This window comes from Colossoma macropomum, unplaced genomic scaffold (assembly GCF_904425465.1).
Source record: "Colossoma macropomum unplaced genomic scaffold, Colossoma_macropomum, whole genome shotgun sequence".
Classification (NCBI taxonomy): domain Eukaryota; kingdom Metazoa; phylum Chordata; class Actinopteri; order Characiformes; family Serrasalmidae; genus Colossoma; species Colossoma macropomum.
The window spans coordinates 11,257,375-11,270,183 of record NW_023494802.1 but is presented as its reverse complement, the minus strand read 5'-3'; the positions used below and the strand labels follow the sequence as shown (position 1 = coordinate 11,270,183).

The following is a 12,809-nucleotide window of genomic DNA, read 5'->3' as shown; positions in this document are numbered from 1 at the left end:
GGAACAGTTTGTGGGATCAGTTCAGCGGTGTGAAGCTATCTTCTGCCACCTGCTGGTAGCACTTGGAGTAGACTTTAACCCCTACACTCCCACTTTTTGCCCCAGCTCTGTGAATACAACAATTTGGACAGCACCTCGACACAATACCATTCAAAAATAGTTTTGGGAAATCTAGTGAAAATGTAAGTTTTATTCATGGTCACAGTTGTGACTGGTGGGGAAACTATAGAGTCAAAGGTTACATCAGTTTGTCAATTAGTCCCAAACACATGAGAAGTGAAAAATGTAAAATAAATTGAATTGATTATAATATGAAAACTGTGGTAAAGTATTACATATAACTACGGAAATGCTCAGTGCATGTAGCCTCTATTGAGCCATCATGTTCTAGCATGTCCAAAACCTCACATGACGTCAAGATGTCTGAAAGGAAGCAATTTACAGAATTATCTACAGCAAATGTGAGCAGTGACCATTAACATGTTTACGCTGCCCAAAGGCATGATATAAATGAGGTAGTTCAGTCTAAAATATCAGTAATAGAGTATTTAAACATTGTATGTACCAAACATGGTAGATGTATCTGTATTCCCTGCTGGAGAAAACAGCATAGGCAAGCATGGCTGGTCACCAGCAAAACCAGCATATGTTGTGTTTTGGATACTGGTACTGGCATGCTGGTCAACTAGCATGACCATGCTGGGTGACCAGCTAAACCACCACCGGACCCCCACAAACCAGCTTACTTCCTTTTCCAGAGCTTCAGTCATATTTTTCATCATTCTTACTTGAAGTAAAAGGTTCTGGTCATGTGACCGATTACTCCACACACATAAACCTTTTCATAGGAAAGCAAGACAACTTATAATTTAATTCATAGTTTACATTCAGTAGAAAACTCTCAGTTCTTTTAGAGTGCATTTAAGGCTGCTAAGAGAACCTGAACCTCTTGAAGTCTGCTAGGCCACACCAACCAGCTCAATTTCCATTAGTTATACATGATTTACTCTCTTTTAAGTGCTCACAGAAAGCAAATAACCTCAAATGACCCCTCCCAAAAATTATTGTCAGCACCAAGTCCGCTACCTCCCTCTTGTGGTCAGAAAGGAATATTACAGTCAAAAATGTAATTCAAATTGCTTCTTTATTTCACTGAAATAAAACTAACTCTCTCAGAAAAAGAACAATGAGAGAGAGAGAGGAGAGAGAGACACAATAATGACATTGCAACTGATAGTTATTGTTAAAGCAGGTATCATGTACACTCTTGATTCTTCAAGGGTTCTGAAATGTTCTATGCAGAACAATTGGCTCTATGTAGAACAATTTCATGCTTAAATGGTTCTTAGCATGGTGAAACAGTTTTTCAGATTGATGGAGAATGTAGAGAACCACATACAACACATTCTCCGTCTCCATCTTTTTCAAGAGTGTACAGTAAATACCACTAAAACACTGATACACTGATATCATAACTGTCTGGGCTAATTTATGTTTAGCCCTATAATAGCTGCTGTTCTTTCTATTGCACAACTGTAGATGCTTCACAAGTTCTGAGATGACATTAAATCTGGGGATGTATGTAGGTTCTATATTTAGGTTTTAGTGGTGCATCATTTTGCCACATATCCTTGTGTTTGGACCCAAATTCCACCATTTCATACATTTTATCTACCTGTTCTTCACTGCACATTACAGAGTCTCTCTTTTACTTCCATTATGCAGAATCTCTTTGAGACACTCTGTGTCTCGGTCAGTGCACTTGTCTGAAAACCTCTTTAACACATGCTGCTTCTCTTTGTCTACAGCAACTGAACCTGTTTTGACGCAGTCAAACATAACCCGCCTTTCATTCGAGGATTTTGGTCATGTCACTACTGTACTGCATGGTTTAAACATGCCACCTGGAGATCACAAAGTTAATGCCCCTTACCTAAAGACAAATAAAGATGCATACACCCAACAATATGCATATGATTGCTAGATACATCCATAAATAAGCAATGAGCAAACACACAGATGGAAACAACTGAATGACATCAATAAATTACAGTGTCAGTAATAATATTCACATCATATGAATTTCCTACATGCATAGTCTAGTGACTGAAAAGCAGTCTGGCTCAGAAGGCTGCGGTGGAGTTTACGCAGGCTCGATCTGACGTAGTGGAGTTTTCTTAGCTGCCTCGTCCCTCATGTATCTCCTGAGGTATCGGATGGCGGAAAGTGCACTTATATTGGCCAGCAGAGCTGAATAAAGATGGAATGGAAATCAGTGAGTGGCAAATACGTCATTTACTTTCCATCATTTATCATTAGGTCTTTCAAGCTCCATTCAGTGAGTCATATATAAAATATATGATGTTTTTCTGCCACTAAGCAGTTATTATTACTTCTGTACATCTTTCAGTTAACATAACGGTAAAGAGTTCAAATTGAATGGAGGTAAATTACCAGCTTTCCACATATCTGCTCCTTGAGGGTTGGCAGACTTCAGGACCCACGAGGCAAAGGCAATGCAAACCAAGCACATGTCTGCCTGCTTCAGTGGCATCAGTGCAGCATCTACTCCTAGAAAGATGAGCAGGGAGAGTGAATTCAGAGTTAATTACTATAAAGAATGAAAAGTATAAGAATTATATTTGGTGCTACCATTTTATTAGTTCAGGGCATAACTGTATAGCTTCAAAATAGCTAAAATGGCACAGAGTACAGTGAAAATAACATCACACAGCTACAAACCAACTTCTTAAGTATGATGTAATTCACAATGCTACCATAAACATAGGCATAGTAATCAAATAAAGCCGCTTCTCAGGACTGTCTTGCTTCATTAGAGCTGATCCTAAAGCACCACTTAAGAATATGTCCAGCACTATGCTACACATACCAGAATTATCAATGATATTGTACGATGAATACCACTTTTACAAGAGGTTAAAGATTAGAGTAAAAATGCGTTTTACATTATATGTCTGCTGTTATATGTCAGCTGTTGTTGTTTTCAAAAAAGTACTTCAGATCTTGTGAACTACTTTGAAGAACAAAGTTTTGTTCCACATGACTGTAGTGCATACTTTGTTATCCACCTTTAACCCTGTTCTTCAGGAGTCAGGACCAGGACAGAGTATTTGGGTGGTGGATCGTTCTCAGCACTGCAGTGGCACTGACGTGGTGGTGTGTTAGTGTGTGTTGCGCTGGTCTGAGTGGACCAGACACAGCAGTGCTGCTGGAGTTTTAAACACCTCAGTGTCACTGCTGGACTGAGAATAGTCCACCAACCAAAAATATCCAGTCAACAGTGTCCTGCGACCACTGATGAGGGACTACAGGATGCGTAACACAAACTGTGCAGCAACAGATGAGCTATTACCTCTGACTTCACATCTACATAGTAGAGCAACAAGGTAGGAGTGTCTAATAGAGTGGACAGTGAGTGGACACAGTGTTTAAAAACTCCAGCAGCACTGCTGTGCCTGATCCACTCAGACCAGGACAACACACACTTACATGCCATAACACCTGGTGGTCCTTTCGGGGTCCTGACCATTTAAGAACAGGGTAAAAGGGGGCTAACAAAGTATGCAGAGAAACAGATGGACTACAGTCTGTAATTGTAGAACTGCAAAGTGGAGCTGATAAAATGGACAATGAGTGTAGATACAAGAATTGAACTTAATATCTAATTATGAACCATCTCAAAGCTAGCATACTTCCTGCACTCACTGCAAGAATGCAGTGCCAAAACACAGCTCCAAAAGTACAATGGAACACGCCAAGAGCCATGAAAACAAAATAGAGATTCCTATATAAAAGTAATACATGCAAAACCTGTCACTGTAGCTACTGGCCCAAATAGTGTTATATAATAGAGGTGTTTTTGAATCAGAGTTGATACTTGTTAAGAATTAAATCTTGTCTATTTTTATGTGCAGTTCAAAGTAAAACATGTGAATGCTTCCTGGCACATGGTAAATTTAAGAAGCCAGCCAGCAGCAGTGGGAGCAAGCACTCACGTACAACCATTCCATTGGCGTCAACATATTCCGCCTGCCACTACGTGCTCAGAGGCAGCCCCCACTGACAGCTGCAAGTACAGGAATCTACCAAGAGCACCAAAATGCAAAGAGGAAAGTAGATCTGGAATGGTGTGTCTCTGCAAAATGTTCTTCAAAGAACTAACACCTATTCCAAGTAGGAAGTAATACTTGCTGAGGCTTTCTTAAGAGAGGGGCTGTTAAACTAGGCATCACCTCAGGCAACAGAAATATGAATCTCCAGTGTAAGGCACAAGGCTCTGGAAATAAAAATGAAACCACATAGGAACACTATGTACACAGTATGTCATGTGAATGGAAAGGTATCAAAACTCTACAGAGCTCATATGCGTGTGCATGTGTGACTGATGGTAAAAATAGTGGAAGACTTACTTGGATCAGCAACAGCTGTCTGCATCTCATTGCGTACGTTCTGCTGGTTTGCCAGCTGCCCGAAGATGCGGTTCTCCAGGCTGAGGAGGAGCGGGTCTGGAAATGGCTTCTCATCTGGGCCCATGGCATTAATGGGCTGAATTCCTCTCTGAAATGACCTTCTCCTGTTTTTCACAGGGGTCAGAGCCCAAGAGCTGGACTTCTCAGGTGGAGCTGTGAAGTCTGAGCGACGAGCCTTCCTAAACGAAAGAGGGTTGTTTCTCAAGAAGTTCCAGCTATTATCAGTCTCAGGAGGAAGTTCCTCATAAGTATCCGAAGCTGCCACTGCATTGTGACTCTTGGCCGCCATGTAGTCATGTCGTGTGACAACTTGTATGACTGTTTGGTCATGTTCCTCATCCTCATCCGAATGGGAATCATCAGAGAAGAAATAATCATACACCTCTGGGAACTGAAGGTTTCTGTTTACTGAGCGCGAGCAGGAGAAAATGGGCACCAGCTCGTCTTTACTGCTGCTAGTGTTATCCGCAAGTGGGTAAAATAAACTTCCATCTTCAAACTCTGAGAAAAAATGGTCATATGTTTCAGGAACAGATGTTCCAGTTCCGTCAAGATAAGAAGCAGCCGTGTTGTCGGCAGCGGAGGCACAGCGTTCAGGTTCATCCCCACCGAACAGATACTGGACGATCTCAGAGAAAGTGATGCCAGCAGTCTCCATCTCCTCCTCCTCATCTGAGAGACAGACTGGGGATGAGGCATCCACACGATCAAATGGATCTACGTAGTCATCCTCAACTTCTGAGCAAATGGAGTGAGTTGAGTGAACAGAGTGGAGGGAGAGCAGGGAGGCATTCCTCAGGATTTTTCTGAAGGGCTCAGCTTCAAGAGCTTGTAGGTTCTGGACACTAATGTTCTTGCACATTTTCCGCAAACACTGAGCATTATCTTTATAGACAGGTGGTGGAATGCCTGTTTCTGAACTTAGCATGAACACATCCTCCATTTCAGTCCCTGTTCCAGATGGATCTGCATCACTCTCCCACATGGCATCTCCTGAGTTTGGAGACTCTTGTGACCCCTCCTCTAACTTGGCTGCCTCCTGGGCCTGGAGCTGTGAAAGCTCTTCGTCAAAGTCAGATATGAATGACATATCCCCGCTGGAGCGGTCAGGCTTAGAGTCATCAAAGTGAGTAAAGTACCCTGAATCTGCTGCATCTGAGATGTCTGCAATACCACTGTCCTCTGGCTGGAGCAGAACACTCGGATGCTGGGCTTGACTAACCAGACGAAGTCTCAAAATGTCATTTATTGTCAGTTTCTCCATTTCATTCCAAAAGGAAGACATAGCATATACAGGATGTGTGGGCTGACTTACAGCATCTATAGTCTCTAAGCTTCTGGCTCCATCCATTGACTCAAATGTAGCTGATGCCGTACCTTCCATTATCTCACTTGGTGACAACTCGTTGTCTTTGGATGAAAAGTTTGGTGGCACATTCTGGTCTTTACCTTTCTCTTTGTCAATGGTGTTAATGTTAGATAATGTGTGCTCTGCTCTGTCTATTGACTGAGGAGTGTGAGATGCCACACCCTGCATTATTGCACTAGGCAACAACTCATGGTCACTGGGTGGACACTGAAGTGGTACAAAGTGTACATCAGCTGTTTCTTCATTACCGGTAATAGAAATATTTAATGAGATGTGCTCCACAAGAGGACTCTCTGGGCCAGTGATCTGTATCAAAGGCTGACACTTCCTGCACTGCTCTTTGAGGAACAGCCCTTCATTTCTGCTATTTCCAGGTAAATCTGTTATGTCCTTTGGTCTTAAGGTTGTGGAAATCCCTTCTGTCCAATCTTCACTTTGCAAATGCAAGGAAAGTCTGCCATTTTCAGTTTCTAGATTTTTGGCTTCTATTGCTGACTCAGAAATAGGAGAATTCAAACCTGCCATTATTGCACTAGGAGAGGACTCATGGTCCTTGGATGGACAATGAAGTGGTACATAGTGCACTTTACCTCTCTCTTCATCTCCAGTGGCAATAATTTTAGTTGAGATGTGCTTTGTTTCATCTATCGACTCAGAAATAGAAGATGCTGCACCCTGTGTTATTGTACTAGGTGACAGCTCATGATCTTTGGATGGACAATGAGGGGGTACATAGTGCACTTCATGGTTTTCTTCATCTCTAGAGGCAATAACATTAGATGAGATGCGCTTTGCTCCATTGTTTGACTCAGGAGTAGAAGATACTGTACTCTGTATAAGTGCAGTTGGTTGCAACTCATGGTCTTCGGATGGATACTTTGGTGTTACATCTTGGACTTTGTTTCTCTCTGCATCACCAGTGGCAATGATATTAGATGAAATGTATTCTACTCCATCTATTATCTTAGGAGTAGAAGATGCCGCACCCTGTGTAATTTCACTTGGTGACAACTCATGGTCTTTGGATGGAAAATTTGGTGGTACATAGTGGACTTTACCTTTCTGTTCATCACCAATAATGTTAGTTAATATGTGCTTTGTTCTATCTATTGACTCAGAAATAGAAGATGCTGCACACTGTGTTATTGTACTAGGTGACAGCTCGCAATCTTTGGATGGACAATGAGGGGGTACATAGTGCACTTCATGGTTCTCTTCATCACCAGAGGCAATAACATTAGATGACATGCGCTTTGCTCCGTTGTTTGACTCAGGAGTAGAAGAATCTGTACCCTGTGCTAATGCAGTTGGTTGCAACTCATGGTCTTTAGATGGAAACTTTGGTGTTATATGCCCGGACTTTACTTTTCTCTTCATCACCAGTGGAAGTTACATTAGATGAAATGTATTCTGCTCCATCTATTGTCTTAGGAGCATAAGATGCTGTACACTGTGTAATTTCACTTGGTGGCAACTCATGATCTTTGGATGGAAAAGTTGGTTGGACATCTTGGACTTTACTTTTCTCCTTAACCTCAGTGGCACTAAGATTAGTTGAAATGTATTCTACTCCATCCATTGACTCAGGAGTAGGAGATGCTGTACCCTGAGCAATTTCACTTGGTGGCAACTTATGATCTTTGGATGGACAATGAGGTGATAAATAGCACTCTCCACCTTTCTTCTCAACACTAACGGTTAGAGAGATTTGCTGTAATTTTGCATCCTCCTCAAATTGACTCTTTCTGGGCTCCAGCCATTCATTTCTATTTTCAGCAGCAGAAGACAGAATTTCTACTTTTTCCACATTCATATCTTTCTTACTTTGAGGTAAATCTGTTACGTCCTTTGATCTCATGAATGAGGAGACCCCTTCTGTCAAATCTTTACAATGCAAATGTAAGGATAGCCTGTCAGTTCCAGTTTCTAGGCTTTTGGCTCCTTGTGCTGACTCATGAATAGGAGATGCTGTACCTTGCATCATTGTACCAGGTGACAGCTCCTGATCTTTGAATAGACAATGGTGCACTTTGTAGCTCTGTTGATCAGTTGTAGAAAGAGCAGATGATTTTGAGGTCTCGTTAAGTTGATTCTCTGGGCTGGTGATTTTTATCAAAGGCTGACATTTCCTGAACTCTTTGAGGGACAGCCTTTTATTTGTGTCTTCAGCAGCAGGAGACAGAAGTTCTATTTCTTGCAAAAGTATGCCAGGTAAATCTGCTATGCCCTTTGGTGTTAAGGATGAGGAGGTCGCTTTTTGTCCAGTCTTCATTTTGTGAATGCAAGGTACGTCTGCCATTCACAGACTCATTTGACATGACAGCTTCTTCTGAGACTTCTGTTTTTGTTTCAGTTGAATAAGCACTTTTGATTATATCAGCACTTAGACTTGCCAGCATTTGTGCATTCTCAAGACTTTTTTGGGCTTTCCCCGTGTTTACGAGATCAGATTGTGTCGCTAACTTGGAATCAAATGTCCCTGACAGACTATCCTTTCTTACAAAGTCATGATCATTTCTTTGTGCTGGAGGGACTTCCTCATGAGTCACATTAGTTAAATTCTGTTGATTTCAGCATTATCATAACATGCTGAGAGAGCCATCTTCTCTCTTATCTCAGGAAATGATGCACAGGAAATGTTAGCTGATGCTGAGGTTTTCCTCTGACTAACTGCACACTGAGCATCTGACAAGGTCACCATTTCTCCAACTTGATACTGATCATGAGGATTGTTGGATACCTTTGAGAAAACTGCAGGTTCCGAGAGCTGGAGCACTGCTGGCAATAACGCTGTACTATTTACTTGAGAGTTGCCTGTGTGATGCAATATTGAAGATGAAGATTTGTAATCTTCACTTATTTCTCTGAACAGTAACAGAGGCTTTTCAGTGCTTCTAGGTTTTCTAGCAGTCTGTGATACTACCTCTACTTCATCAGAGGTGGTAATTGATGCTGGCAAGGCTTCAGATCCTTTTAGTGCTGTTTTAATTTCCGAAGGCAAATGACTGTTTAGCTGTAAATCACTTCCCACGTTATCTCCATTAACGGGTGCCAATGTGCAATCATTACTTTGGAGTATTAGGGGCTCTGCCTTTTTAACAGGCAGACCATTTTCAGTAGATGTGAGACTTACTGCTATGGCAAATTGCCCAGCTGATGCTGCTTTCCCAGTGAGATCACTCTTCCCATGCATAAAGTCTAGTCTTCTTTTGTTTTGTGCAGCTGTTATTGTGCTTGGAGATTCGAGACTTTCTTGGCGATTTATTGCTGAATCAGGACATGCCACTGTGGGATCTATTACATTTGCTGGGAGTGATTGTGGATATACTGGGAAACTCTCTAAAATACTGTCTATCTTTGGAGGCGGTAATAAGATATGACATACATTGCCTATCTCAGAAACAGTTCCTGAGCTAAAGTCAGCAGATGGGTGTATCACTCTGTCCATTTCTTGTCTTCGCACAAATAGGTCATCATCAGACTCACTCTGTTTAGCTTGGAATTGGACCTCGTGTCTGTGGTCTGCTTCTGCTGGTTCGGAGCTCATTCTCTTTTTCTTCCTTCTCTTTCTTCTTGGGGTAACAGAGGAGGGACTCTGACTTACCAGTTCTTTTGAATTTTCAGAACTATCTTCTGTTACCAGCTGAGAGTTCTCCTGATTTGGACCTGTCAGATCTTTACCTTTGACTAGAGCACAACATGGAGTCTTCCCAGTGTCTGATTTGGGCCTAGTATCTTTGAACAGCTCATCACATTTCATCCTGTCTTTTATTGTGGTCAATGACCAGTCCTTATCTTTGATAAACAGCTCTGTAACCACTTCTAATTTCATTAACTGACAGCTTATTGTATCTACTAGTATAGGTGTCATCCGTCTGTGGGGATTCATTTCTCTGTATGGCCTGACTGCTCTTTGATTGAGTTTCTACATTCACAGCTTTCTCTTTGGTATCCCTTACTTCTACAGACCCTTTTAACTGGTCAGCCATTTCACCTACCACACTTGAGTGATGCGTCTGTGTTAGCGGATCTTCACTGGCTGATACACTTTTCAACCTCTCAAAGAACACATTAACAGTCTCCATATGTAAGTCGTCTTCACTGCCAGAGAGAACTTGCATTGGGCTGGTTGCGCCATATCTGCTTAGGTAAAGATCCACAGGGGACTCTGCATGGTCAGGACTGCTGGTCTGAAGCTCTGGGTCAGGCACTCTGCTCTCTGCAACCCTCCGTGCTCTGTAGCTTGCAATCTCATCCATGTCACTCATTCCTGAGTCCTCCATGCCTGCCAACACTGGGGGCAGCAGGTTGCACTCTTCACATTCCAGGAAGAATGAGTCCCAGTCTTGCTCTGAGATGTGCACACTGTATTCAAAATCATCCATTGAGAAGCACCAGGGAGACTGCAACAAAATAAAGTGGAAAAGTACAGATCAGCCTACTGTTTAATGCAATGCACAAGCAACCTAAAATATATAGAGAGTACAGATGGAACAACGTATTCATGCATATACATCGCCACTGTTATATCAAGGCTTTGTAAAGTTTGTAAGCTTAAGTGCCATTTATAAGTTTGTACACCGCAGTCAAATTACATAGTTTGCTGATTTCCTAACTAAGATAAAAATACATATCCTCTTCAGAGAACACACTTCTGCAAACTTACAGCTCAACATAATTCACTTCTTAAACTGTGAAATGGTGCATTGCAGAGATAATGACTGGGGCACCACATGTCTTCTGAGTTTTTACAATGGTAAAATAGAGATAACAAAAAAAACTCATCAGACATCAGCATCCAAATGTGAACATTTATCTGGAATGGAACATTTCACATCAAGCCATGACTGAATGAGTGACTGATTAAAAAAATACAGAAATTTTGTAGAATCAATTGAATTCATACATCATAACATCAAAGGTGAGAACAGCTTTTTCTTTCCCCTGTGAAGTTTCATTTCAGAAATGTCACACAGTGACATGAATGCTAGAGGTAGAGTAGCAGATATGCAGAGCCAAACGTGACTGTTCAAAACCTAAAATATCAAGTATGTAGTCAATAATCATGTGACCAGCAAACTACACTGATTCACCTTTTTCTACATGCATGTTCAAGATGCACATTAAACCCACATACTGCAACTACCAAATAACTACACAATGTAACGTTTTGAGCAGAATGTGTACACGGAAAATAAACAAACGACATGATAATTCACTTTAGGATCTTAGAAGCAGCTATAGTTAAACGCTTCATTATCCTTTAAAAACCCCATGATTTCTTAACTTTGTGGTACTATAACTTTTATTTTTGAATTGAAGTCTGAATTACTCTTGCTTTTTCATACAGCAAATAAAGTCAAGGTGACAATATTTTGTTTTAACCTCTTCATTAAACCAGCAACGCAAGGTGGAAAGTTGCAAAAATGTTGTAACACTTTGTTAATTGTAAGAAAGAAATGCACACAAAACAGCCTTTAACCAACTTAACATGTGATCTACAGTCATATGGAATTAGTAAAATAAAGAAAACAATAAAAAATAACAGAAACATATATTTTAATGAACTACATTGATTCCAAAGCAGATTTCCCACGCTGATATTCACTGACAACCTGACAGCAGCCTGTCAGTGGCCTGGTAAATTAACAAGGCCATGTGTTTCTAATCACTGCACTCTCACTGCTAATCTTTTCTCCCAGATCTACATTACTGAAGTACATTTGTTGACATGTTGGGGTGCACTCCTACCTGTTCTGCAGTGTGCTGTTTTGTTGTGGCTTAGCTGCTAGAGCAGGTCAGTCCTGTGCAGTCACTATGAGGGGCAGTGAGTGCCCTTTGAAGGCCGTCCTTGTGCGGAAGACCCGTGAGCTGCTCAGGCCCTATGATCTGTTATAAATAGAGCAGTGTTTCTGATCACGTAATACACGCAAAGCTCCTCTCTCTGACACCCACCCTCCACGGGCCCCCAACAGAGGCATGCCATTTCGACACCTTAAATAGACCCTCACTCGGCAAGGTGCTGAGAGAAAGGTTTTGTATTAGATCTTGGAAAAAAATGTATTTGGTATTAAATGAGAATACACTGAACAGTGATGAGAGTATAGATAAAATATATAAGCAGAGAAATCAGCAAAAAAGTCACTTTTTATTACATTTTTGGGTATTCTATGCTGTTTTATTTAAATTCTGCTTTGACATATCTTTCGAAAGCTTCTGATAAATTGGATGTGAAAAAGGCAAGGCCTTATGTAATTTTATTGGCAGTAGAAAGGTTCTAGCAGCTGGGAACGTAATGGTAAGAACAGTAAGACTCTCAACACAGGAGGGTCAGCCAAGGTGTGTGTGTGTGTGTCAGCTGACATGTCTGGTGTGATGTCGCAGACAAAGATGTTGAGCTCTTTTCCTTTCTGGCTCCCAGGCCAATCATGGAGAATAGCACAGGAGGTGGTTCACATCTTTGGTGAACAGAGACGCTCACAGAATGCATTCACATGACAATCATCTGACCAGGTCTAGTCTGATTCTCTACAGCAGGACACTGCTTCAAACCAGTGTGAATTAATTGCTTTTAAACTTAAAATTACTTGTAAATCTAACAAGAATCTTATTCAGGCTGGGATCTTTATGTTATCGACCAATGAGCACAAATGTTGGTATCACTCCATTTTGATAGATCTTTTGTAGATGCTCAGTCTGTCTTTAACTAACATTTAACTAAAAATCTATTAAATGCAACTGAACTTGAAGTAGTAGATTCTATTAAATCTGCCGCAAACCTAAATACCCCCAAACCTAGCCCTAACTTTAGTTCAGCACAAAACCTGCACTTACTCCTAAACCTAACCCTTACCAGACCCTACCTGGCTACCTTTTAGGATGGTCAGGGCATTTTTTTTTATAATATCACAGCAGGTTACATGAGGGCTATGCAGATGATGTAGTAGGAT

The 12,809-nt window shown here is 41.2% G+C and overlaps 1 protein-coding gene across 1 annotated transcript; it reads right to left on the bottom strand.

Moving 5' to 3' along the window:
* Nucleotides 1–1,148: 1,148 nt before the first annotated feature.
* Nucleotides 1,149–5,468, bottom strand: LOC118822607. The gene is made up of 3 exons (XM_036591764.1): nucleotides 4,431–5,468; nucleotides 2,455–2,571; nucleotides 1,149–2,250 (listed from the first exon to the last, which is right to left on the bottom strand). The coding sequence occupies exons 1-3, from the start codon at nucleotides 5,431–5,433 to the stop codon at nucleotides 2,144–2,146; spliced, it is 1,227 nt and encodes a 408-aa protein (XP_036447657.1). The 5' UTR covers nucleotides 5,434–5,468; the 3' UTR covers nucleotides 1,149–2,143.
* Nucleotides 5,469–12,809: the final 7,341 nt, after the last annotated feature.

Coding starts and splice junctions, on each gene's coding strand:
- LOC118822607 (XM_036591764.1), bottom strand. CDS start 5,433: ATGGAGGATGTGTTCATGCTAAGTTCAGAAACAGGCATTCCACCACCT. Junction 2,572..4,430: donor GACAGCTGTTGCTGATCCAA/GTAAGTCTTCCA, acceptor TCATCTTTCTAG/GAGTAGATGCTGCACTGATG. Junction 2,251..2,454: donor AGCAGATATGTGGAAAGCTG/GTAATTTACCTC, acceptor ATCTTTATTCAG/CTCTGCTGGCCAATATAAGT.